Source organism: Balaenoptera acutorostrata, chromosome 20, assembly GCF_949987535.1.
Source record: "Balaenoptera acutorostrata chromosome 20, mBalAcu1.1, whole genome shotgun sequence".
In the NCBI taxonomy this organism is placed as follows: domain Eukaryota; kingdom Metazoa; phylum Chordata; class Mammalia; order Artiodactyla; family Balaenopteridae; genus Balaenoptera; species Balaenoptera acutorostrata.
The window spans coordinates 21465549-21491762 of NC_080083.1; the positions used below are offsets into that span (position 1 = coordinate 21465549).

General features: G+C 42.0%; 2 protein-coding genes across 5 annotated transcripts in view; one reads left to right on the forward strand and one right to left on the reverse strand.

Annotated features, from left to right (window-relative positions):
• Positions 1–26214, forward strand: part of AP2B1 (adaptor related protein complex 2 subunit beta 1) — a 119156-nt gene that overhangs the window by 79446 nt on the left and 13496 nt on the right. For all 4 annotated transcript variants that reach the window (XM_007190197.3, XM_057535475.1, XM_007190198.2 and 1 more), the window contains 2 exons: positions 187–332; positions 3807–3936. In XM_007190197.3, the coding sequence (XP_007190259.1) occupies positions 187–332; positions 3807–3936 (276 nt within the window). The remainder of the gene's footprint in view (positions 1–186; positions 333–3806; positions 3937–26214) is intronic.
• On the reverse strand, positions 8165–17488 carry LOC103011887 (glutathione-specific gamma-glutamylcyclotransferase 1-like). The gene is given in 3 exon segments (XM_028168519.2): positions 8165–8766; positions 8769–8928; positions 17327–17488. Coding segments are annotated over 3 exon segments (924 nt in total).

Sequence of the window (26214 nt, forward strand, 5' to 3'; positions counted from 1 at the left end):
TGGTTCTTAAATAGTTGAGAATGATCTCAAAATTCAGCAAATATGACTTTATCCAGAGCCTTTTGCATTTGGCTTGGTATTTATAGTATAAAAATCACCTTAGCTGCCTAAGGAAGTGAAATCTTAATTTCATCTTTATTCAGAAGCGTCCTGTCTGGTTTCATTGGGCTTTATACTGTGTTTCAGGTCTGGCTGCCTGCAGTAAAGGCTAAGGGCCTGGAGATTTCGGGAACGTTTACTCACCGCCAAGGGCACATCTATATGGAAATGACCTTCACCAACAAAGCTCTGCAGCACATGACAGACTTTGCAATTCAGTTTAACAAGAATAGGTAAGAAATCTGAGTTCCCCAGCTCGATCCTGAGACAGCAGTGTACTTTGTGTCCAACAAGAGAGTGTTCCGTTTAGCAGTGGGTAAAAACTCTCGTGTTGGCAGATGCTTGATGTAGAGTGAGCGGAGGCTCTTGCACATCTGTTCCGTGGTCAGCTTCAACACTGGAGGCCCTAGGGAATTTTGCTGGGAAAACTCATCCATATAGAATAAGAAAACTGTCTTTGCCATTATAATCATACCTTTTCTATAATGTTTTGTAAATGAAATCACATAGTATGGAGTCTTCTGCATTTGGTTTCTTTCACTTAGCATAACGCTTTGAGATGTTTCAGCAGTCTGTTCTGTTTTATTGAGTAGTACTCCATCGATGCTTATACCATGATTTGTTTACACTTTCACCAGTTGGTGGAACTGGGGGTTGTTTCCAGTTTTATCTTTTATGACTAAAGTGCCTGTGAACATTCACGTACAGGTCTTTGTGTGGATATATGTTTTCATTTTTCCTGGATAAATACCTAGCAGTGGTATTGCTAGGTCATATGGTAATAAGTGTGAATGTTCCAGCTGTTCCATATTCTTACCAATGCCAGCCATGCTTATACATGTATAGTAGTATCTCATTTTAACTTGAATTTCCCTAATGACTAGTGATATTGAGCATTCTTTTCATAATCTTATTGACCATTCTTATATCTTCTTTGGTGAAGTATCTGCTCAGATCGTTCCTTTTTCTTTTTTTCTTTTTAATTGATTGTCTTATTATCGAGTAATAAAGTTTTTTGTATATTCTGGATACAAGTCCTTTGTCAGATATGTCTTGCAAATATTTTCTCCCAGTTTGTGGCTTGCCTTTATTTTCTTTTTTTTTTTTTTTTTTTTTTTTTTTTTTTTAAATATTGTCAAATTTTTCTCTTTAAGTCTTTTTTTTTTTTTTTTTTTTTTTTTTTTAAATTTTATTTTATTTATTTATTTATTTATTTATTTTTGGCTGTGCTGGGTCTTCGGTTCGTGCGAGGGCTTTCTCTAGTTGCGGCAAGTGGGGGCCACTCTTCATCGCGGTGCGGGGACCGCTCTTCATCGCGGTGCGCAGGCCTTTCACTATCGCGGCCCCTCCCGTTGCGGGGCACAGGCTCCAGACGCGCAGGCTCAGCAGCTGTGGCTCACGGGCCCAGCTGCTCCGTGGCATGTGGGATCTTCCCAGACCAGGGCTCGAACCCGTGTCTCCTGCATTAGCAGGCAGATTCTCAACCACTGCGCCACCAGGGAAGCCCACCTTTATTTTCTTAACAGTGTTTTTCAAAGAACAAGTTTTTTATTTTTTGTTTTATTTATTTATTTTTTTTAGGGAGATTGCGATTGACACATATACACTGTTTTTTTTTTTTTTTTTTGGCTGCGTGGGGTCTTCGTTGCTGCGTGCCAGCTTTCTCTAGTTGCCGTGAGCAGGGGCTGCTACTCTTCGTTGAGGTGCGCGGGCTTCCCTTGTTGCGGAGCACGGGCTCTAGGCGCGCGGGCTTCAGTAGTTGTGGCATGTGGGCTCAGTAGTTGTGGCTCTCAGGCTCTAGAGTGCAGGCTCAGTAGTTGTGGCGCACGGGCTTAGTTGCTCCGCAGCACGTGGGATCTCATCGGACCAGGGCTCAAACCCATGTTCCCTGCACTGGGAGGCGGATTCTTAACCACTGCGCCACCAGGGAAGCACAAGTTTTTTATTTAAATAAAGTTTACTTTACAATATTTTCCTTTTTATGTCTTTTGCTTTTTGTGTTCTGTTTAACAAATCTTTGCCTGACCCACAGTTACAATTTTTTAAAATGTTTTTTAATAGAAGTGTTAATAGATTTAGCTCCTACCTTTACCTTTTAGAATTCATTTTGAGGTAATTTTGGTGAGATAATATGTGTAAAGTAAGAATCAAAGTAAACTTTTTTTTCCGTAGTAAGTCTTGAAGTCAGATAGTATAAACCCTCCTACTATGTATGTTCTTTTTCAAAAATTGTTTTGGCAATTCTAGGTCTTTTGCCTGCTGGAATTTTGCTTGAGAGTGCAGTGAATGTGCAGATCAGTTTGAGGGAGAATTGGCATCAAACAATACTGAGTCTTCTCATCCATTAGCATAGCATATCTCCCCATTTATCTAGGTCGTCTTTAACTTCTCTCTGCAGTGTTTTATAATTTTTCGTGTACAGATCTTGCACATCTTTTGTCACATTTAAGTGCTTTATAGTTTTGATGTTATAGTAAGTAGCATATTTTAGTTTTTGGTTGTTGCTAGTATATAGAAATACAACTGATTTTTGTACATTGAACTTGTATCTTAAAACTTCATTAAACTTACTTATTAGTTCTAGTAGCCTTTTTTTAGATTCCTTATGGTTTTCCACATAGATAAATCATGAGAGCAAGATAAAAAGGGCAAAAGGGTTTTTTGACCCATAAATGTTGATACCAAAATGAGTGATGTGTCTACTCAAAATCATTTCTTTATTACATTTGGGACTCTAAAGTGTAGTTTATCTACCAAAAGGAAAATGTTTCTTCTGCTAGTCTGTGACTCTTGAAATTGATACTACCTATATAAACTCAATAATTATTTTATAAATAATAAAATCCCATCTTCCTTCCTGAGGCACATTAGAACATAAATTCATTATAAATTTATATCATTAAGTTGTTTATTTGTTATACCTAAGGGCCTACTTTTCCCTTTCTGCTCCATCTTTTTAAAATTGTATTCTTATGTTTCTGAGACGTAAGACATGTCTGTCTTCCCTCATATATTTTTGGGTTTTTTTGTAACTTCAGACTCAGGCTTTTCCCATCTCTTTACTATTCTTGTATTATTATTAGGCAGGCTTCTCTGAGAAGTCAAACTGGTGGGTACTCACTGCCTGCCTTAGGTGAAGAAAGTGGCCAGATTTGAGTCTACAACTTACCCTTTGGGGTGTTGTTTGGAATGTTTAAGCCAATCAACTCTGCTTTACTTAGACTGGCCCTTTCCCAATGATTGTATCCTGTGTAAGTAAATAAGAAAGAAAATGAGAGTTACCAGTAAATCATCCTCTGGTCTGGTCAGGCAGGTTATCAAGCAAGTGCAATAATATCATTATACTTTACAGGGTGGGTATTCTTAAGTGTTCTTTCTCCCAAAGATTATCTAAAGAAAGATGTATTTAAAAAAGATGCTTATCAAACCTGTCCCTCTAGTGGCATGATAAACATAAGAAACTTTCAGAATCAGAGCATTAGCAAACCAGTTCTGTACTTATGAATGTTTTCTCCTTCCTCAAATCTTTTTAATGGAAAAAAGAGGTTATGTTGTAACTAGTGTTACAGCAAATTAGAATTGGGCACTTTAGTGCCTGTTATTCCTTATGTTTCCTTCAAATGGAGTAAAAAGCCATTGAAACCTAAAGACGTGGCTAAATCCTGCCTCCTGATTAACCTCTGGGATTTCTTCATCCTCCCTCCTAGCTTTGGTGTCATCCCCAGCACTCCTCTGGCCATCCACACACCACTGATGCCAAACCAGAGCATTGACGTCTCCCTGCCTCTCAACACCTTGGGCCCAGTCATGAAGATGGAGCCTCTGAACAACCTGCAGGTTAGACTTTTACTTCACTCAGGGGGTACAGGTTTATATCTTGCCAATTTTATCTGTAAAGCAACCCCTCTCTTTCTTATATTAGATTTGGTCATGGAATAGGGTTTGAAATAAATCTGTGGAGAAGACTTTTATTTTTCATTAAAAATACACACAAAAGTCACGCATTGACACGGAAAGTTATTTTCTTTTTACTTAACAAACGTTTCAAGGTGTTAAGTACAAACATTTTTTTTTCTTAAGACTTTCATAGAGAATTTGAATGTCACAAGAATAGATTTCAGTAGAGCTGTGTGGAGGTCATCTTTGAACACACAGCCATAAATAGTTGGGTTATCTGGATTTAAATATGATAAGTGTGTGGTGAGTGTAGCAGCATCTTAGAGGAGCTCAGAACTTTATCAAGTTTATAAGAGCCTCTCCATCTTGAAAATATTGAGTTTTTAGAATGCTTAAGGTCCTAGCTTAGAGTATCGTTTCGTTTTCACCACTTTGAATTTCTCTTTGAAATATAAGCCTTTTGGGGTTCAAGCAACATGAAGGCAGAGTAGTAATAAGCATGTAAGCTGAAGCTGTAGCAACCCTCAAGGGATAAAATACAGATATAAGCCCAAGAAGTTGAGGGTTTTAATGCTCACAAGGACAGAAGAGACCACCTTGGGCTGACCTGAGATGGGGAACTGTAACTGATCCCTGCACAAAGCTGAGACCCTGGAAGGGCAAGTCCCTCAATGAAAGGGGAACGAGAAAAACATTTCCACAGGGGCAAGTGATGAGAGAGTTCTCTTTGACCTGGGTTCTGGGCAACCTCTTGTGAGAAATCCAGGGCCTGAATTTATACTGTGTACGTGAAGAATTCTCCAAACCAGTAAATTAATGTAAAATTGGACCAGAACTGGTGAAACCCAGGGTACCTGGCAGAAGCAAATGCAAAACGGCCTTTTTGCAATGGTTTTGAACTTTAAGGCCATCAGGACTCCCATCTGAGAAGAAAATCTCTACTGAAAGTCAGCTCACAATTTAACCAAAAAAAAAAACGAGGGAAAGATGCACTGTGACTGACAGACAGAAGATGCAACAAAGAGGATTGGTATCCCCTTCTATCGAGAACTTGAAATGATAGAATAGTATGAATGAAACTATAAGATATGTTTTAAATGATGAGCAAAAAATATCAGCCTTCCACTTTCCAATCAGGACAGGTGGGATCCCATTGCTCAATCTCCTGGAAATACCAGTGTGGGATACTAGTACTTATGGTGAGACATCAACAATAAAATTACTTAGAGTTAAAAGTAACATTCTCCAATAGTTTAAATACCAGCTCACCAAGCCTGCTTGCCAGTTGACTAACTACCTTGCTGCCTCAGCAGTTGACTTGCTTCTTTCTCAGCAAAGGGTGTAATGATTTAGAGTGACGATGAGTGAGTCACAATATAACTTGGCTCAGTCTAGAAGAACAAAACAAGGATTTCTGTGCAGAAGGAATTGGCTGTGTTGCTATAATGAGACTAATGTGTTAAGGGGCTTTTCCAGCACAGAATCCTAAAAGAAACTAACTAACCCAAATTTACATCTCCTCTCTTTTCACTGAAATCTAACCTCCTGTTGGCCCACAGAGCCTCAAGCCAAATATTTGAGGACAGTCAGCATGGGTGCGAGAATGCTTTACTTTAGAATTAGGAAAGGGAATTTGGGTCACAAATGAGGGCAAATTTCCTACTCCTAAAACCAAAAGGAAACAGTAAATAAATAAATGTCCATTTACTTCCCTATTTGCATTTCCATTTCACATTCAGCGAAATGAACATCCCAAATAGGAACCCTCATAAAAGAAATTGAATCTTAGTCCAAACCCCTCCTTCAAAAGTATTGATATGATATTAGGACTAGCAAGTTTTCATTTTCACAAACGTGACATTATAAAAAACAATCTTAAAAATTTTCTATCTAAGCAGAATGTAATAAAGCAGTTCAGCTTCTCTAGGGAAAACAAAATTTCCATCTGTAGTCAACTATTGATTCTCCATGTTTTCCCCATGGATTCTTTTCTTGCAAGGATGTCATAATAATGGCTGTTTTCTCATTAGTTGGCATTGCCCAATGGAGAAGATAAGCAAAAACTTGAAAAGAGGGGAAGTTTTTTTTCCCCCTATGAGCAGCTCTATTTAATGTCTGCTAGTGCAAGGTGAAACTAATGACTAGCTTAAAGTGGTGGGCTACTTTAGATTTCAGCTTCCATTCTGCTCTTGTCCTAGTATGAACAAAAAGAATCAGATCTTAACTTCAACAAGCTTAGACCATAAAGATCCAGATAAAGCCAGGTAAAGATTGATTGGCATTTAAATGTTATGCAAACATAATGTTTAAATTCAAGAGCTCATGCAGGAAAAATTAGTACTTTTCTAGTACTCCAGACCATAAAATCAGGAAAGAAAAAATGGGGGTTTAGGAAATGAAATTTTGAAAGCAGTGTGGGTTGTAGCTATTTTGGGTAATTTGATATCAACATAGGACGGATAAATCAAACCTAGCCGCCAAAACTGTAATGTAACATTTAGTACAAAAACTTTTCATTAAAAACATCGTCAAACTACTTATTGGCTTATAGTCTTTTTGAAACATTATTGAAAGACACTGTTCCCTCTTAAAATGTAAAATAGGTTATACCTTAGATACCTACTAGAAATTTGAACCTAGAAAATTTTTCTACTGTACTAATAATGTTGGTCGTAAAAGCCTTTGTGAATTCAGCTTATCAATATTACACAAAATAAAGCTTAGCTTGCCCCCGTTGGGAGCCTCTCTTGAGTTTATTTATATCATATAATTATATTCCTTAAAAAAAAAAGAGAATTGATTCCCTCTATTTAAATAAAACAAAAACCTTAACAGATGTCTAAATGAATTTTCTCTGAGTTTTCTCTGACTTTGATATCCTTGTTTTTCATTTCATCTGTGTCAGTTGCTTAGAAACATTTTCCCAATATACTCCTTCAAACTTGATACCTGGCAGGTGACTGCTTCTTCAAGTCAGTGTCTGCAAAAAGACAGTAGAACAATGATATAACACGTGTTCATCCCAATCTTTGTATAGATGCTGTAGTGTTCTCACAGCTGCTTGGCCTCCTTTTTCACCAGGCTGTAAACTCTTGTGAAAACATGGATAGCACCATTCTTTCAAGTTTCAATTTTATCGGGATTATAAAAATACAGTTTAGAGTCAACTAGTTCTATAGTTAGCTAAGAAGAACCCAGTCCCCAGCCTTCTCTCCCCACTTATGGCCGTCATCTACATACATATTTCCAATCCTCCTATTTTCCTGATAGAGCTGTCTTAGAATTTGCTTTAATCAGTGTTCATTGTTTATGTTACTATGATTATATATACTCCTCATAGCTGAGCTATATAGTGTGATTATTTTTTCCTCCATAAAATTTTTTATAAGTAATTAGATATTTACCCATTAATACCTGTCTTTTTATTTGTTTAATTTTTTTTTTCTTTTTAATGAGATCAGTTTATGGATTATAGTATGGGACAGACTGGGAAGGTGCCAGTACCTATAGTGATGAGCTTCCCAGGAATAGACCAACAAACAGACAGGAGTGGCCCAGACAGACAGACAGAAGGACAGGGAAACAAAGCCAAATGGGTAAGAGGCCTAGGCCCAGCCTAGCAGCTGTGTCTGGCCTCCAGATCCAGCTCTGCCCTGGGGACCTGGGGGATGAGCAGGGCTGGCAGGGGCCTCAGTTCTTGTAGGGCCCCCTCTCCTCACTCCCTCCTACCCTCACCAGCAGGCTGGGACCTTTGACGGGTATTGTTTCTGGGGCTAGGGAATGGTTGGTCTGGAGTCGGGGGCAGAGGGTCAAGGCTCTTGGAGGCTCCCTGGGGAGGTGGAGGCCTGGGTAGTATGAGGATAGCAGCAGCACTGGGGGGAATCTGGTCAGGCACCAGGCGCCTGGGGTGGGGCACCGCTCAGCAGGGCCCCTATATCTAGGGCAGGCCCCCCACCCTGCCCACCACACCAACATGGTGCAATAAATAAAGTTTCAAGTAGTAAGTCAGTGTCAGGTAGGAGATCTGGGGGCTGGCAGACAGGCAGGGGCTTGAGAGAGGCCCCAGTCGGCCCACCAAGTGTTCTCAGTGGGCTCCAGCTATATCAAGTCTGTCTGTGTGCACTGGAGTGGGGACCTGGCCCCTGTGTCCATGTAGGGGCTCAGCCCCTCAGACCAGTGCCAAAGCCTGCTCAGTGGGGCAGAAGCAGGGCAGCCTGGTGCCTACAGCATCCACGATGGCTGTCAGGTGCTCGTCCTGTGCCTGGGGCCCACAGAGCTGCCTGAAGTCTGCCAGGCGCAGCAAGCACTCAAGGCTGTGGCCAGAGAAGCCTTGGCAGGCCAGGATCTGTGTAGTGATGGCCTCGTCAGGCGCAGGGCCCAGGTAACCAGGGTTCTGCGGGGTGGCCACGTAGGCCAATGCCTTGAGTGGTTGGTCAGGGGCATCTTGAGGGCAGAAGGTGACCTCCTTCGTATCATAGCCGCCAAGCACTGCCTCCCACATGTTCAAGTACTTCAGGGCCTCATTGACCTGCTCACCTTGCACCTGGTACGCCACACCCCAAGTGCAGCCCTCACGATCTTCAGGGAGGGTCACCACACGACCAGGCATCTTGTCGCTGCCCCGATGGAAGGTGTCTCCCTCCCAGAGGTGGCAGCTGTAGCGGTGCACGAAGCCCACACAGCTGTCGCTGTAGGTGAAGTCGGGCCTCCACACCAGGGAGCCGTACCTGGAAATCCACAGCGCTTGGGGGCCGCCGTCGTCCTGGGGGGCGGGGTGTTCTGGGCTGCCGACTCCTGCTTCATGGTGCCGGCCACAGGGACGGGCCCAGGCCGCCTCCAGGGCTGGTTTCCGGCGTGGGCACGGCAGGACCGACGGACGTACCCACCTGGCCTGGCACTGCTTGGCCGCTCCTGTTTAATTTTTTGTGTTAACTGTAATTCATTCCCAAATTGCAGTGAGATCAGACCCTTCAAAATAGTCTTAATAGGTTTCACTTTCTTAAAGTCTCCTTTTGGAGTCTTTTGACTGCGTCAGTCTGAACTGACTTCTTTCAACACCTGGAACTGTCATCCTGGGATCTGGGGATTCATTCCCTTCACCTGTCTGGTATATTGGGTCTCCTATTGTATTTTTCTTTCCTTGTTTTACTCCTTCATTTTGATGAAAAACATCCTCTAGTAGCTTCCTAAGAATAGGTATGTAGAGAATAAAGTTTTTGAGACTTCACATGTTTTAAAATGTCTTTTTTATCTTCACACTTGTCTGATGGTTTCTGTATATCATTCTAGGTTAGGAAAATAATTTGCTTCCTAGTATGAAGCCATTCTGATTCTTGATCCTTTTCTGTGCCATGTTCTTTCTCAGTGAACGCTTGCACGATCCTTTCTTTATCCTCCATGTTCTGAAATTTCACAGTGATGTGCCTTGGTGTGTGTGTCTCTTTTCACCCATTTTACTAGGTACTTTTTGGGCTCTTTCAATGTAGAGACTTGTATCCTTCAGTTCTGGGAGTTTTTCTTTTTTATAGATCTCCCTCCATTTTCTCTGTCTCTCTTATTGGAAGTCTTGCTATTTGAATGTTGACCCTCCTGGACCGATCTCCCTTTTTTTATTCTATTTTCCATCTCTTTCTCCTTTTGCTCTACTTTCTAAAAACATTTTATGGAAAATTTTTAACTCTACAAAAGTAAACAAAATAGTGTAATGAGTCCCTGTATGCCCATCATCTAGCTTCAATAATTATCAACCCATAGTTAATACTGTTTCATATATACCCCTGTCCACAGCATATTGTTTTGACGCGAATCTTAGACATATATATCATTTCATCTGTAAGTATTTCAATATATATGTTTAAAACAGATGGTGTCTTATTAAAAACGTAACCACAATAACTATGTGCACATTAAAAAATTAACAAGAATTCATTAACATCAAATATCCAGGCAGTTCTCAAGTTTCTAATTATCTCCATATCTTAAACTTTTGTTTGTTTTTATTATTACTGTTTGTTTGAATCAGTGAAGTGCACATATTATGATGGGTTGATATCTCATAAGGCTCCTTAGCTACACTGTTCAGTATGATAGCCACTAGCCACTTATGGCTATATAAATTGAAATTAATTAAAATTAAATAAAATAAAAAATTCATTTCCTCAGTTGCATCAGCCACATTTCAAATGTTCACATGGCTGGTGGTTACTTGATTGGGCAGTGCAGAAGTAGAACATTTCCATCATTACAAAAAGTTCTATTGGACAGTGCTGATCTATGGGCACCCTCTCTTTTTCTTTTATGTTTGGTTTTCAGCAGCTTGACTGTTATGTACCTAGGTGTTTTCATTGTATTTATCTGGCTTTGGGTTCACTGAGCTTGGATCTGTAAATTGATAGTTTCTCCCAAATTTGGGAAATTTTTTTTTCCATTATTTCTTTAAATTTTTTTCCACCCCAGCATCTCTATTCCCTCCTTTCAGACCTCCACTTACACATATGTGTAACCACTCGATATTGTCACTCAGATAACTAAGGGTGGTTTTTAGTTGTTCTTGTTTTCTTCCTTTCTGTTCTTCAGATGGGGTGATTCCTGTTGATCTGTCTTCAAGTATACAGACTCTCCTTTTATAGGCTACAGTGTTCTGTTACATCCATTCAGTATAACTTTCATTTCAGATATTGTACTTTTCAGGACTTCCCTGGCAGTCCAGTGGTTAAGACTCTGCACTTCCACTGCAGGGGGCACAGGTTCAGTCCCTGGTCTGGGAACTAAGATCCCACAGGCCACATGGCACGGCCAAAAAAAACCAAACAAACAACAACAGATACTGTACTTTTCAGTTCTAGGACTTCCATTTGGTTCTTTGCTAAAATTCTCCATCTGTTCACTCAGGAGTGCAACTGAAGAATCCTGTTTCACAGCCTACTCTTCCTTTATTCAACTTCCACCCTTTGGCCATCCCTTGGGCCTAAGGATATGCTTACTGACCCTCAGGAAAAGTGACCAGTAGAAGTATCTCAAGCAGGCCCTGGAAACAGTGTTAGGGCTTTTTAGCCAGGAAATTCTATGTGTTCTACCTGGGCATGTCTCTTTGGCCGTGTGGGTTCTTCTATACAGGGGTTCCGAGGAGGCCAGAGGAAGATCAGAGTATGGCCCTCTAAACCATGAGGGCCAGGTTAGGAGCTCCAGTTACCCATCACTGAGGGTAGCTGGAATCCTCTATGTCAGTACTTTCATGTCTTTCTTTAGGGGCTGGCTTAATTTTGCAAAAAATTATCCTTGCCTCTCCTGTTTAGAATATAAAGAGTTTCTACCAGCCTCCTGGGAGCTAAATTGGGAAAGAGGGCTGGAGAGTCTCAGCATTCAGTATATGCATAAATTCACTTACTTCACCACCCCTCAGCCATGCCTGGCATCCCCTTCAAAGTGCCATCTATCTTACTATTTTATTTTTTATATATTTATTTATTTTTGGCTGAATTGGGTCTTTGTTGCTGCGCACAGGCTTTCTCTAGTTGTGGCGAGAGGGGGCTACTCTTTGTCGGGGTGCACGGGCTTCTCATTGCCGTGGCTTCTCTTGTTGCGGAGCACAAGGTGTGCGGGCTTCAGTAGTTGTGGCACGTGGGCTCAGTAGTTGTGGCGCATGGGCTTAGTTGCTCCGCGGCATGTGGGATCTTCCCAGACCAGGGCTCAAACCCGTGTCCCCTGCATTGGCAGGCGGATTCTTAACCACTGCGCCACCAGGGAAGTCCCAAAGTGCCATCTATCTTATTTTCTCTGAAAGAATCAATCTTTCAGTTTTATTCAGGGGCTGAGGGGCTGAGGTAGCTTAGAATGGTGGGGGATCTAGGGCTGTAACAGTTTCTTGATCCTCTTTCTTTTAACATCCCCTCCCCCCATTTCCCCTCCATACAGTTCCAGAGGCGCTACCAGTCCTGAGCCTTTGAGAATTCTGTGGTGTTTTTGCTAACACCATTTGTTTCACAGTTACCAAGATTTTGTTGCAGTTGTATTTTCTCTTCCCCGTCTTTATGAATTTATACCTTTAAATTTTTTTCCTTTAATTATGGCAGAATTTCTTCCAAGAGAAAGAAAACTTAAGTGTGATTTTCAGTCTGCTATCTTTACCTGAAAGTCTGATGGCACCTTCGTAAAAATTCTTCTTTCCTTCTGTACTGCTTTACGGTTAGAGGTTAACCTGTGGATAAAGAATTGGTCCTTTAGTGTATATGGTTTTTATTATCTATCTTTGTATCCCCTTTATACCCCCACATAAGTGTTGTTTAATAAGAGGGTGGATATTAATTAGGGAAAAGCCATAATGTCTTGGTTTTTTCTTTGAATGTCTCTTCTAAAACAAGGCAGTGTTCATCAACTGTGTTCATTTAACCTTTGAATGATTAGGGCAGGAAGTGCTGAGGATGCTAGCTGCAAAGGACACAGTCTTACAATCCTGTTTATTCATATCTTTAAGATCTTTGTCAGCCAAAAGGGTTTTTTTGTTCGTTTTGTTTGGCTGCATCAGGTCTTAGTTGTGGCGCCCGGGCGCTAGAGTGCGGGCTTAGTTGCCCCGCAGCGTGTGGGATCTTAGTTCCCTGACCAGGGATCAAACCCACATCCCCTGCATTGGAAGGCGGATTCTTAACCACTGGACCACCAGGGAAGTCCCCAACAGGGTTTTTTTTTTTGCCAGTGTTATGGCCCTGAGAAAAGTCTGTCCCTTGCTCCTCCTACATTGCAGTCCCAGCCTGTGAGACAGTCAGTTGCAGATGGTGCCTGTCCCTGATATTTCATGTCTTACATATGTCTGTTCACACTCAGAAAGCCCACAGCTGTAGCTATTGTACCAGAAAAACTGGTAAATGCTTCCAAATGGAAGACCTTTTCAGCAGCTTCCATCAAAGGAAGCAAACCGGCTTGGCATTCACTGACTTTCCTTGACTGTTGTGCAAGCCAAGCAACCTCAGTATTAAAGGCTCCTCTGGTCTTGCGGGGTCCGCAGCTGAGGGCTGTGCTCTCTGATGGCTTTTATGGAGCCACGTGCTGCTTGGGTAGACGCTGAGCCCGTGAAGTGGCGGGTCTTAGGAGAGCTCTCAGAGGTTCCCAGGCCACAGATGGATCCGGTGCTGAAAATGAGCCCTGTAGACAGGACAGAATCTGAAATATCCCATTAGCAGTATGTAGGTAATGGTTATGAAAGATGAAAATATTTTACCACCAAAGAAAAACTTGTTTTTTCTGATTGCTGCTTCAAATTTGATATATTTTTCATGTCACATCAGGACTATTAATGTTTCTTTTAATCTCATCTGAGAAATAGGATATCTTATATACTAGATTTTCCTTTTTCACTAGGTTGGCCTTAGTAAGAACCCTCTTTATCCTTTTTGTCTGGATAATCAAGATTCTGCCAGACAGTATCTTTTGTCTTTCTATAACCGGAACTCAACTACTGGCTTCTGGGACTCTCTTTTAGGATATGTTTGGTTTTTAATTTTTATCTATTTATTTATTTTGGCTGCGTTGGGTCTTTGTTGCTGCGCACGGGCTTTCTCTAGTTGTGGCGAGCAGGGGCTACTCTTCGTTGTACTGCACAGGTTTCTCATTGCGGTGGCTTCTCTTGTTGTGGAGCATGGGCTCTAGGCGCACGGGCTTCAGTAGTTGCGGCATGCAGACTCAGTAGTTGTGGCTTGCAGGCTCTAGAGCGCAGGCTCAGTAGTTGTAGCACATGGGCTTAGTTGCTCCTCAACATGTGGGATCTTTCTGGACCAGGGAATGAACCTGTGTCCCCTGCATTGGCAGGCGGATTGTTTTCCACTGCGCCGGCAGGGAAGTCCCAGGAATATGTTTGTTAATAGCAACGGCCCTGCTTGAATAACCACACATAAGCAGTAGATAAGAATTCTGTATTCTAAGGGACTTCCGTGGCAGTCCAGTGGTTAAGACTCTGTGCTTTCACTGCAGGGGGTGCGGGTTCGATCCCTGGTTGGGGAACTAAGATCCCGCATGCTGCGTGCGTGGCCAAAAATAATCTGCCCTCAGTGGTAGGAGACAGTTGTTCCTGAAACCCAGAATTCAGTTCGTAAAACACCCAAGCTTGGGAGCTAGTCCCTCATTGAAAAGAGCCTGTGAGCTAAGGTACTCAAGTAACAGAAGCCCATACTGAGAATCTTGAGCAAATGGTAATAAATTTCGCTAAGTAGTTCTACAGGGTAATATAAGTGATTTGTGCGTTTTCATCTATTAAAATCTCAGCCATCGGGCTTCCCCGGCGGTGCAGTGGTTGAGAATCTGCCTGCTAATGCAGGGGACATGGGCCCATATCGAGCCCTGGTCTGGGAAGATCCCACATGCCGCGGAGCAACTAGGCCCGTGAGCCACAACTACTGAGCCTGCGCGTCTGGAGCCTGTGCTCCGCAACGAGAGGCCACGGTAGTGAGAGGCCCGCGCACTGCGATGAAGAGCGACCCCCGCTTGCCGCAACTGGAGAAAGCCCTCGCACAGAAAGGAAGACCCAACACAGCCATAAATAAATAAATAAATAAATTAATTAATTAATTAAAAAAAAATTCTCAGCCATCTTTATATCATGATAGTAAGTCAGGAGTTGATGATGAAAAATGGAATTAGTTTTGTATTTCTGGTTTGATAAATGATTTGAAAATAGATTGAACCATGTGATCTTTTTTGCAATAGGGGACTTTAAATTCTGAATAAAAAGTAGGTACTTGTTTCTAGTACTTATGTTCTCATTATGGCTAATAATTTTTACGCAAAGCCTTAGGGTGTATTATAGGTTGGAATTAAAGGAAACACCCTGGGATTTTCCTGAGCTGGATTGAAGTCCACTTGAGAGCCATATCTTGCCCTCATTCATGTTGCTCTCTTTATATTGCTATTTTGCTATGGTGTCATGTTCAGTGAGATAGGAAAATAATTTCTTTTATTTACAATTTTTTAATATAGAGGTTATACATAGGTTTCATGGTATTGAGGTTCATACATGTTGAAAATAAAACTTGAGAAAAGCTTTGAGCTGAATGAGTGTGCAGACAGAAAGAATGTACAATCTCCTGGTTGTAAGGATGACCTTTAATATTGTCTGTTTCAAACCCTATTTCTGATGGAATTTGCCTTGTATTAGCTGTGATTGGAGCCTCAGCATCTACATGAATACTACTAGTGATTTACTACCCTGAAATGGCCCATTCCATCTTCCTAAAACTCTCTTAGGAAGTTATTTATATTGAACTAAAATTTCTCTTTCTTTAAATTCTATCTGTAGATCCTAATTCTACAGTTTGAGGTTTTATAGAACAAGTTTCTCTCTGAATCAAGGTTCATATGGCCTGAAAATCAGTCAGGTGGGCCTATAATGAAAATATACTCAGTTTGAATTCATTTTCCCTTTTATTCCACTTCAGGAAAGCCTAAATTTATGGAAGGACATATGTTTGTGTGTTCTGCAAATAGATATCAGTTTTATTGTTCTAATTAAAAAAAAAAAAAAACGGTTAGAAGTGGAGACACTGGGCTTCCCTGGTGGCACAGTGGTTAAGAATCCGCCTGCCAGTGCAGGGGACACGGGTTCGAGCCCTGGTCTGGGAATATCCCACATGCCGTGGAGCAACTAAGCCCGTGAGCCACAACTACTGAGCCTGTGCTCTAGAGCCCGTGAGCCACAACTAGTGAGCCCGCGAGCCACAACTGCTGAAGCCCGCGTGCCTAGAGCATGTGCTCCGCAACAAGAGAAGCCATCGCAATAAGCCTGCTCACCGCAACTAGAGAAAGCCCGTGCGCAGCAACGAAGACCCAATGCAGCCAAAATAAATAAATAATATAATATAATATGAAAAAAAGAAAAAAAGAAGTGGAGACACTGGTAAATGTACTTAGACTCAGTTACAGTTTGGAGACAAAGGGAAACATTATTTAATTATTTTTGAAAAGTGTGTGAATGAATGGTGGTCCTTAGCTTAGTGGCAACAATCCTTTCCAGGAGCCATTGAGGGAGATGGAAGGCAGATACTCCAAATATGAAAGCACCAAACTTCTCAATTCCATAGCTCACGCTGTGCTCCTGACAATAGTTTCTTCCCCTTCTGTATATGACCTGATTCCCCAGTAAAACTGCCCAGAGATAGCATCTGTGCACAGTGGCCTACCCACGTACCCAGTCATCTTGACAGCCACGTGTGCCTGCCTTTTTGTCCATGTTGAGGTTAAATAATATAGTGGGCAGTACATAGGCACACCTGTGAACCCTCTTGATTTCTAACTTGCTATGAACTAATCTGTGTGTTTACCACTTAGAACCTAGATTAGATTCTAGATCAGTTTTACCTCAGGATTTTAAAATGAATAATATTCATTCACTCTCATTACTGAAGTCTGTTCTTCTGTTGAGTTTTCACTGGGTCTTCAGTCCCATGATATACCAGACTGGGGTGTGGAGTAGCTAATAACTTTAACTGATAGTTTATTAGTCCTGCCTTCACCATTTTGTGATTCAGTACTGTATGTATGAAATGTATTTTAAAGTTTTAACAGTAAGCCCTGCATAACAAATAGTTCATGCTGTTGATGTATTCTGTGTACTCGTATTCTGTGTATTCATAGTATTCTATGGTGCAACAGCTGCAACCAAGGGCACGTCACCCAGTCCTAGCAAGGTACACAAATCTGTCATTAAAGGGAAAAAGAAAGATCCTGCCTTTAGGGTGGGAGCCTATGTAGGTCGGGCAGAACCTGTTTAAGGTAACACCTTGGGTTTGGGGAACTTATCTGTCTGTCAGGCTGAAAGGCCTGTGAAAATATTGCTGGCTCTTTCTGGCAGCTGAAACTGCATAGAGTAATTCTGTTGTAGGCTGCTGGAGGAGGAGAGCATTTGGGGCTTGTGATGAATTTGGTTAGCATTTGGTTACTTACGGGTAGTAACCAGATTGGTCAGTATAGCACGGCAGGTGGGTTCTGTATTGACAGAAAGAGATTTTTGCTGTAAGTTTCTGATTTCTTTTGCCTAACATGTAAAACTTTGAGGAAGCTGCCTGGAGCAGGAACGGATGCAGTATATCTTAGCATTATTTTCCCTTGACCCTGTGTTCCTTTTTAGGCACACAGCTGCCAGTGACCCTCTCTACCTAGGTATGGTCCTATCAGAGTTGTGGCAGTTGCTTAATTCTTGCTGTACCACTGCCCTGTTATACATGGGTTTACATCGCCAGTGTGGAAGAACTTGCATTGGTATTTTTTCTAAGTGGAAAAGCCCAAGTCCTAACAATGGTCTACAAGTCCCTGTATGGTCTAGCCATGCCTTCCGCCTCCCCCTTACCTCATTGACTTCATCTGCTTCTCCTCCCCTCACTCCACTGTAGCCACACTGGCTTCCTCGTGGATCCTCAAACAGGTATGCTGCCCCCTCAGGGCCTTTGAATTGGCTGTTTCCCTTGTCTGGAATGTTCTTTCTCCCAATTGCCGTATCTGCATGGCTCATTGCCTCCTTCAGGCCTTTGCTAAAGTAGGACCTTTTTGATAAGGCCACCTCACTCTACTCCCAGTATTCTTGATCCCCTTTACCCTTACTCTCCCCCAGAGCACTTATCCATTTTAAATACTGTTTATTGTACTTATTCATTTTCACCTCCTGCTGCCCCGTCACTGGACCGCAAACTCCAAAAGGGCAACAGTTTTTGTCTTAGTCTTTTTTCTGCACTGATTTATCTCCTAGTGCCTGGAACAATGCCTGGCACACAATAGGTGCTTAATAAATATTTGTTGTTGAATGACTCTTTTTGCTTTCATTTAAGAAAGTGTTTACAAATATCAGGTGCATCTGGTTCTTGAACCAAACTCAGCAAGGCCATCTCCTCATCTTAGCAAACAGGGTATCCCTAAACACTCTGTCTGCCAGTTGTTTCTTAGTGGCCTTGCAGTCTACCCCCTGCCCATTTCAATACCCTTTTACTTGGGTGGGTCTGGTCCTGATCCCAAGTTTAATCTGAGAACCTACAGTCACAGATTCATTTTCTCTCAAATGGGCAGAACAAACATTAGAAGCTGCTGCTTCCATTACTCTGTTCATTGATATTTGAAAAGGCAAGATCACAGCATGTTAATGGACCCTCTTTCCAAGGCTGGCGATAACTAGGAAAATAGAACATGTGACTGTTCTAACGTTTGGGGAACTTTTTCTGTTACTAACCTATGTCTGTGTGCCACTTCAAAATAAAAACAAATTGTCACCACACAACTATTAAACCATTATCCTAATTCCCTCCGACTATTGTATCATATTCTCAGAGTAAATTTGGAAGCTTAAGGATGCTCTGTGTCTTGGAGCCCCAGGGAAAACCAGAATCATTTAGCTGTCTGACAGGAAATGGAGCTGAGCAAGCCCCTTTTTCTGTGAGACCAGAAAGAAGCCTGACTTTTTTCTAATTCTGATGGATATGAAGTGATGACAAGGCAGGCTTTAAAAGGAAGGGCAAAGGGGTTTGCCTTCTGCCAGTAGATGATCATTGTATCTTGTCGCTCAGTTCTTTGCTTTCAGAAAACAGTTTTTTCAAATAATACTCAAAACAGTCTAACTTTTGCCTTTAAAAGGGAAAAAAAAATTTTTTTATTTAAAAAGGTAATGGTCTAGCATGTCCCAGTTCCAGGTTTTTCCACTCTTGCTATCAGTAGTGTTTGCTTTGGTGGGAATGGGTGTGATTGTTTATAAGTTCAGAGGTAAGCAGTAAAAAGGGTGGGACTCCTAAACTGAAGTTCACTCTGGGGTGAGGTGTCACAATGCTGGCACTGGAGGTTGTGCTGGGACTTTAAGGGTGTGAGTTCAGGCTGACTCTCTGCAGTTCAGATGGCTTTAGTGGTGGCTATGGGTGGGCTTCAAAAAGAAGCTTCATCAAAGACTGCCTCTGTCCACAGAGGCAGTCTTTCATGAAAATTGTGACCTTTCCACTTTTTTTCCAAATGACTTTGACGGAGAGGGGGAATTCTTTTTTAAAGCAATACTTGAGAGTCTAGCTTAAGTTGCAGAAGAATTACAGAATTTGATTCCAGTAGTTCTAACCCTACTGTGCTTAGGGTTCTTCCAGTGTACAGCCTTGGAGACTATCATTCTGATATACTCCTTCCTCTTCTAAAGTAACGTCTGTGCGTACCACTTTACAATGTTAATCTTCTCTTTGGTGTTCTGGAGATTTAATCTGCCTACATTCTAATTCATGGTGTTAACTCTGTGGGAGGTTTCTGAGATTGAGATTAAGCAAATCGCATGACCGAATGGGGACTCCAGGAGGAGTCATAGTTACATCAGTTTTAGTATCTTTTAGTTTCTCTTCGCCTTTCAAAACAGGGCCCACCAAGAGAGCTTGTCTCTTAGGTTCTCATTGCCATTCTTTTTTTTTTTTTTTTTTAATATTTATTTTATTTATTTATTTTTTGGCCGCGCCGTGTCTTAATTGAGGCATGCAGGATCTTCATTGCAACATGCAGGCTCGGGCTTCTTAGTTGTGGTGTGTGGACTTCTTAGTTGTGGCATGCATGCAGGATCTAGTTGCCTGACCAGGGATCAAACCCGGGCCCCCTGTATTGGGAGCGCAGAGTCTTACCCACTGGACCAGCAGGGAAAGCCCGCTCATTGGCATTCTAAAACCCAGTAATTATGTGTACCACTAGAAGATTTAAGTTTAAGAGATCATCTGACGGTCTGTTCAGAGCTTTCCTTTCCATTCTGAGAGCCACTTAAACGTGGAAATTTCAGATGCTGAAGTGCATGTTGTTGCCCAAGGGGAAATTAGCTTAGGGACATGGAGCTGCTGCTTTTATCAGGAAGAGAGGAACCTGTCAAGTTTTCCCTGTAAGAGGCTACACCGTCCACATGCTCTTAACAATGAAAATCAACAAGTGTGGCTTTTATCTATAATGACAGCAGATTGTCAGTGTTTGAGGGCTGCTCAGCTGCCATGCAATCCATCTGATCTGTTGGGTGAACTAAAAAAGAAAATAGAGGCTTCTTGTTTGAATCTTAGCCATGGAAGTAAACTAAAGATGGCTGTTCAAGTTAAAATGTTATTAGCATTGGAAGGAAAGTAAATTGACATTTTCTATGGTGGGTTGCATGACTTATTTCTGCTATATTTTTAACTGTATTCAGACATTGTCAAATATTATAGATAGCCCTGTTTTGTCAGGATGTCTCTGAGAAGTCTCAGATAATTTATTGGTCAATAGGGTTTGAAATGGAAGACCATATTTAAACTAAAGATGGTAGATATTTTTTGGCATTGACTAGGAATGCAGAACTACAGGTACATTTAACTCCAGCAGCTAGTAGAGAGTCTCTTCTGCTTGAGTCTCAGATGACATATCACACAGTTGGAGTCAGTGTCATTAAAAACCTGTCACTCAGAGCCATTCCCCTAGGCTCTGTTGACCAGGTGGTGTGGTGCTTAACACACATCTGAATCATCATTCCTCAGACAACTGGCGATGGTTGGCGTCACTGCCTGGTCCTGGCTTGGACCAGCCTGCAAATAATCTTTCTAAAAGCTAAATGGAGAGGAGGAAAAAAAAAATTCCTCAGAGACTCGGAAAGGTCACAAGTGACGTCACGGAAGAGTAGATGATATACTCTCAAAGGTGAGCTATATACCACTTGCCTTGAATTTTCTTGTGGCAGTGCCTCCTGTGGTGATCTGTGGGGAGAGGCCGCATTTGCCAGAGTTCAGACTGAGTTCATCTCGTACCTTTTTATAGTACTTTTGAGCACACTGAAACAAGGTTAGAATATTAATTCAGCCTGCTGCTCTCCAGCTGTGCCACCATAAAGAGGCTGCAGCTCCTGCAGCAGGCTTCCTGTACTATGGAAAGAAACTAATTGCTGGTTACAGGCTGAAGCTGACAGGCTGCTCTTGCCCCGGCAGCCACTGAAAGTAACTTTTAAAAATCATTATTATTATTAAGCATTTATAGCCCGCTTTTGTGTTTTCCAAGTGCCTCATAATCATTTCTATTTGCTCTTCTTATTGATGTCCCTGAGAGGCAAGTTAATATTGTTATGTCCGCATGTCACACGTGACAGACCAGAGGAACAGAGGATTAGGTAATCAGCTCCTTGGTACCATCTGTGATCTGCTTTAGGCATCCTCAAAGCAGAAACTGAGGTGTGCACTCTGTTCCTAAGCTCACTGAGCCCATTTCCTCACTGCTTCCTTTTTAATTTGGTGTATGAGTATTATGGTTTTTATACTTTTTTGACTGCAATTTACAGTAAGAGATATATTTTACATAGTGTATACACACAATACATAAAACTGAAAGTTTCAGGAAACATTACTTACTCTTCATGAGACGCACTATGACATTTTCTATTCTATTTTTTATGCCAGTTTCATCCCACTAAATTAATTTTAAGAAACACCAGTTGGTCGTGACCCATGGCTTTTAAAACCACCATGTGTTAGGAGGAGGTACTTGAGGCTGAAGAATACACATGGTGTGTTCGCCTGGAGCATCAGTTTTATTTAAAGGAAAATGGAGAAACACATTTTCATATTAAAACACGTGGATTCATTATGGAATAGCATGGAACTTCAAAGAAATTTTGTTCTTATGATGGGCTACTTCATATTATGCCCCTAATCCTGATCCTCACCCCTACCTCCACCCCACTATATATGTCCATTCTTTCCTCCTCTGTTAAGGGAAGTACACTGGAAAAAACTTGAGAAGTCCTGTCCTTTTGGAAACTTTAGACCAAGTTCATATCTTGTCTAAACCCAAATGGCTGTCAGGAACTTTGAGTAGTGTATTTTACAGTCATTATTCTTATTGAGCCCTTACTCTGTGCCAGTCACTGTTTTAGAAACTGAGAATACAGTAGTGAACAAGAGACAAAAATCCCTTCCCTTGTGAAACTTACATTTTACTCGAGGTGAATTATGTGGCACAGGGACAGGCAGTGCACCAACAAATAAGTAAAATAATATGTTAGATAAGAGCAGTGGAGAAAAAGCAGAGGTTGGGATAGGGAGTCCTAGAGTTGGAGGTTGGGTGGTATAATTTTATAAATACGTTGGTCATGGAAGACCTACGTGAGAAGATAATATTTGATTTAAAGCAAAGACCTAAAGGAGGCCAGAATGGGCCTTGCACATTTCTGGTGGAAGAGAATTCCAAGCAGAAGAAACAACAAAGGCAAAAAGCTATGAGATAGGAGCATGCCTGGTATGTGCAGGGCACAACAGCAGGCTCCTGTGGCTGACGGGAGAGTCATAGCATGTGACAACAGAGAGGTAAGGGACATCCAACTATAGGCAGTTGTAAGTTTGTGAAGTCATTGGAAGTTTGAGCAGGGAAGTATTTATGAATTGATCTACATTTTAAGATCACTCTGCCGTGCTGACAGTAGACTGGGAAGCTGGGTGGGGAGAGACAAGTGCAGAAGCAGGGACACCATAAAAAGCTTGGCAGTGTTTCATATACTGAGTTTGGAAAGTCAGCAGGAGGTTCCATTTAGGGATGAGATGGGGAGATCAAGAATTTGGTTTTGGACATGTTCATTTTCAGATATCTGTTAGATAATAAGTAGGCAGTTGGATATATATGTGATAATTGATTTACCATAGGCAAGCTAGACATTGATGTTAAAGCTCTTGGAAAATACTTCTCCAGCTTGTCTGGATTATGTCTTTCTGTTATGTACCTGTTGGGATGGTGAATTTCAAAATAAGAAAACAAAGAACTCCCCTCTCTCCCGCTGAAGCGGTCAATATCATACTCTAAGGTTTACTCAATTCTGTTTAAGAGAGCCGCCGTCTGGGGACTTGCCTGGTGGTGCAGTGGTTAAGAATTCTGCCAATGCAGGGGACACGGGTTCGAGCCCTGGTCCAGGAAGATCCCACATGCCGCGGAGCAGCTAAGCCTGTGCACCACAACTACCGAGCCTGTGCTCTAGAGCCCGTGAGCCACAACTACTGAGCCTACGTGCCACAACTACTGAAGACCGCGCACCTAGAGCCCGTGCTCTGCAACAAGAGAAGCCACCGCAATGAGAAGCCTGCACACTGCAACGAAGAGTAGCCCCGGCTCGCCGCAACTAGAGAAAGCCTGCGCGCAGCAAGGAAGACCCAACGCAGCCCAAAATAAATAAATAAAAATTTAAAAAGAGAGAGAGCTGCCATCTGGATTGGAATTGGACTGGCTTCATACTGTGTTTTCCTTGAATCTTTTTTGCTGAGACTCCCGAAGAGTTATTGGCATATCCTTGGAGAATCTAATATTCTTTGGGTTGCGATCTACTGCCTATGTTACTCTTCCTCAACATCTAAATATTATTTTAGCCCAGTGAATTTGAAACCAAAAGAGCCCACGTATCATTCTGTCCCCCAATCCTTGCCTCATCAAGTGTCTGTGTGCCTAATGAACCATGTTACTGGTGAAATTATGGGGTTTTTTAAATAAATTTATTTGTTTGTTTATTTATTTATGGCTGCGTTGGGTCTTCGTTGCTGTGCGCAGGCTTTCTCTAATTGCGTCGAGTGGGGGCTACTCTTGGTTGCGGTGCGCGGGCTTATTCCGGTGGCTTTTCTTGTTGCGGGGCATGGGCTCTAGGAACATGGGCTTCAGTAGTTGTGGCACGTGGGCTCAGTATTTGTGGCACACGGGCTTCAGTAGTTGTGGCTCGCGGGCTCTAGAGCGCAGGCTCAGTAGTTGTGGCGCATGGGCTTAGTTGCTCCGCGGCATGTGGGATCTTCCCGGACCAGGGCTCGAACCCGTGTCCCCTGCATTGGCAGGTGGATTCTTAACCACTGTGCCACCAGGGAAGTCCCTGAAATTATGTTTTGCATATGAACGATGTACAGGTTAAAAAGAAAAAAAAAAAAAGGTTGAGAAACCAGTGTTTCCTTCCATTAGCTCAACTTCTTCCCCTTAAATTTCATGCAGCAAATACTTATTGAGTCACTAACTAGTATGCGAGTGAAGATGAGAGCCCCTGCACTGAGAGATCATTGTGTTGTGGGTGAGGCAGAGATAAACAATTATTTATTCTATATAGAGGTGCATGGAGTGGGTGCTACGGAGAGGAACCTTCCTGAGTAATCCTTGTCAAGCTTGAACTAAATCTTCAGATTAAATAGATATTTTCCAGACAGATAAAGTTTTAGGAGAAGAACATATTAAGCAGAAAGAACAACATCTGACAAGAAACAGCGTGTCAGTTTCAGTGTGTGGGGAGCAAGAAGTAATTCTGATGTGCTTAAAGTTAAGGAAATAGGCTGGAGAGGTAGGCAGGGCCCAGATCCAAGGGAACCATATATATTTGAAATAAATGCAGTCCTAGCCAAGAGTAAAAGTTTGAGAGCTGCAAAATGCAGATTTTGAAAATCTAATGTAAAAGAGATGAAACGCTTCTTCACTGATCTCTTGTTAGCATAGTTGTAATACTACATTTGAGCATGTGTAAGATGTCAGTTAAGTCTAATATGGTTATCCTTAATTATGAAAAATTCTGAGTAAAAAGGTAAAACAGAAAATGGTGAAAGAAGAGGGAACTTTTCTTTGAGAAACATTTGTTAATAGTACTTAATTGTAAGTCAGGCACCATTATAAGTGCTTTGCAAACATTTACTCGTTAGCCTCATAACAACCCCGTGCATTTGGTCCTGTTGTTATCTCCATCCTTCAGACAGGAGAGTGAGCTGAGTACTACTGCCTACAGTCACACAGCTAGTAAGTAACAGAGTCAGCATTTGAAATCAGGTGGTCTGGTCTGGTTCCCAGGTCCGTGTTCAGAGCCACTGTGTCTGCTGCCTCTGATTTGGGTGTCCCAGCTTCTCAGAGAATTATTCTAGAGCAGAAGTCCAGGGATAGTCTTCAGGGTGTCCTGAAACCCCTGAAGTTTTTGTGGAAACGTTGCATGTACGGTTTTCAGAAAGAAGGTCCCTGACTTTAATCTGTTTGTCAAAAGGGTCCTTGGGGCAGAATGGTTTTAGCACTGCTGACCTAGAAGAGCTTTTCATGTCTTTTCCATTGTTAAAGGGCTTCAGTTAGAATAAGGATTCCCTCAGAAGAACGATCTATTTATAAGCCCACGCAGACTTCTTAGGTAACATTGTTCTAAATTAATTACTTGTCTGGTTGATCTTCCTAGGAACTTTTTCCAAAATATATAGGATGGAGTCCCGGATTCTGTTTTGAGAAATCTCTCCAGATGATTCTAATAAAAGTCTTTGGTTGAGAACCACTAATATTCTCTCTTGGAGGACATATGACCCACACTAGCCCACTTGAACCACTTCCAGTTTTCACTTCTAAATGCCCTTTACAGAGCCTGGCACTCCCTCAAGGTCTTCTTGGTGCCCTTATTTGAAATAAGAGTTCCCGTTCTCTCATTGCTAAGTACCAGATGAATTAGAAAATACCTCCTTCCCAGAAGCTCACAGCTGGTGTAGATCTTTTGAAGTGGTGCTCTAGTACATCTTAAAGAGTGTCTAAGGTCCCTCTTTCCTGAGGTTAGTTACTCTGCTTGTATTCACCAGACTCTAGCTTTTTGAGACTCCTGCTGTCTCAGCATTTTGGGCATCTGATTATGTGATATAGGTAAGAAACTCCTGGGTGTGGGTCATTGAAAGGTTAAATGTGCAAGTTACAAGGAAAGTAATTTGATGAATTCTTATAGGAAAGAGGGCAGAAAGATATCAAGTAGACATACCCAAACCAAATTTTGGAAGATGAAATAAAGGTACTATTTTAGGTGGGGAAGGGACTTCCCTGGTGGCGCAGTGGTTAAGAATCCACCTGCCAATGCAGGGGACATGGGTTCGAGCCCTGGGCTGGGAAGATCCCACATGCCACGGAGAATCTAAGCCCGTGCACCACAACTACTGAGCCTGCGCTCTAGAGCCCACGTGCCTAGAGCTCATGCTCCGCAACGAAGAGAAGCCAACGCAATGAGAAGCCCGCCCACCACAACGAAGAGTAGCCCCCGCTTGCCGCAACTAGAGAAAGCCCATGCGCAGCAATGAAGACCCAATGCAGACAAAAAAAAAAAAGGTGGGGAAGATGAGTTGATAACAAATGTAAAAGAACTGGAAGTACTTCGGAAAGAGGATATTTCAATCTCAATGTGCTGTTGAAGTATAGACATTTGCCCCAAGAAGGGGCGGGGAGAGAATAGTGGTGCTGGATAAGCACTTTTTACCTTTATTTTCTTAGAGA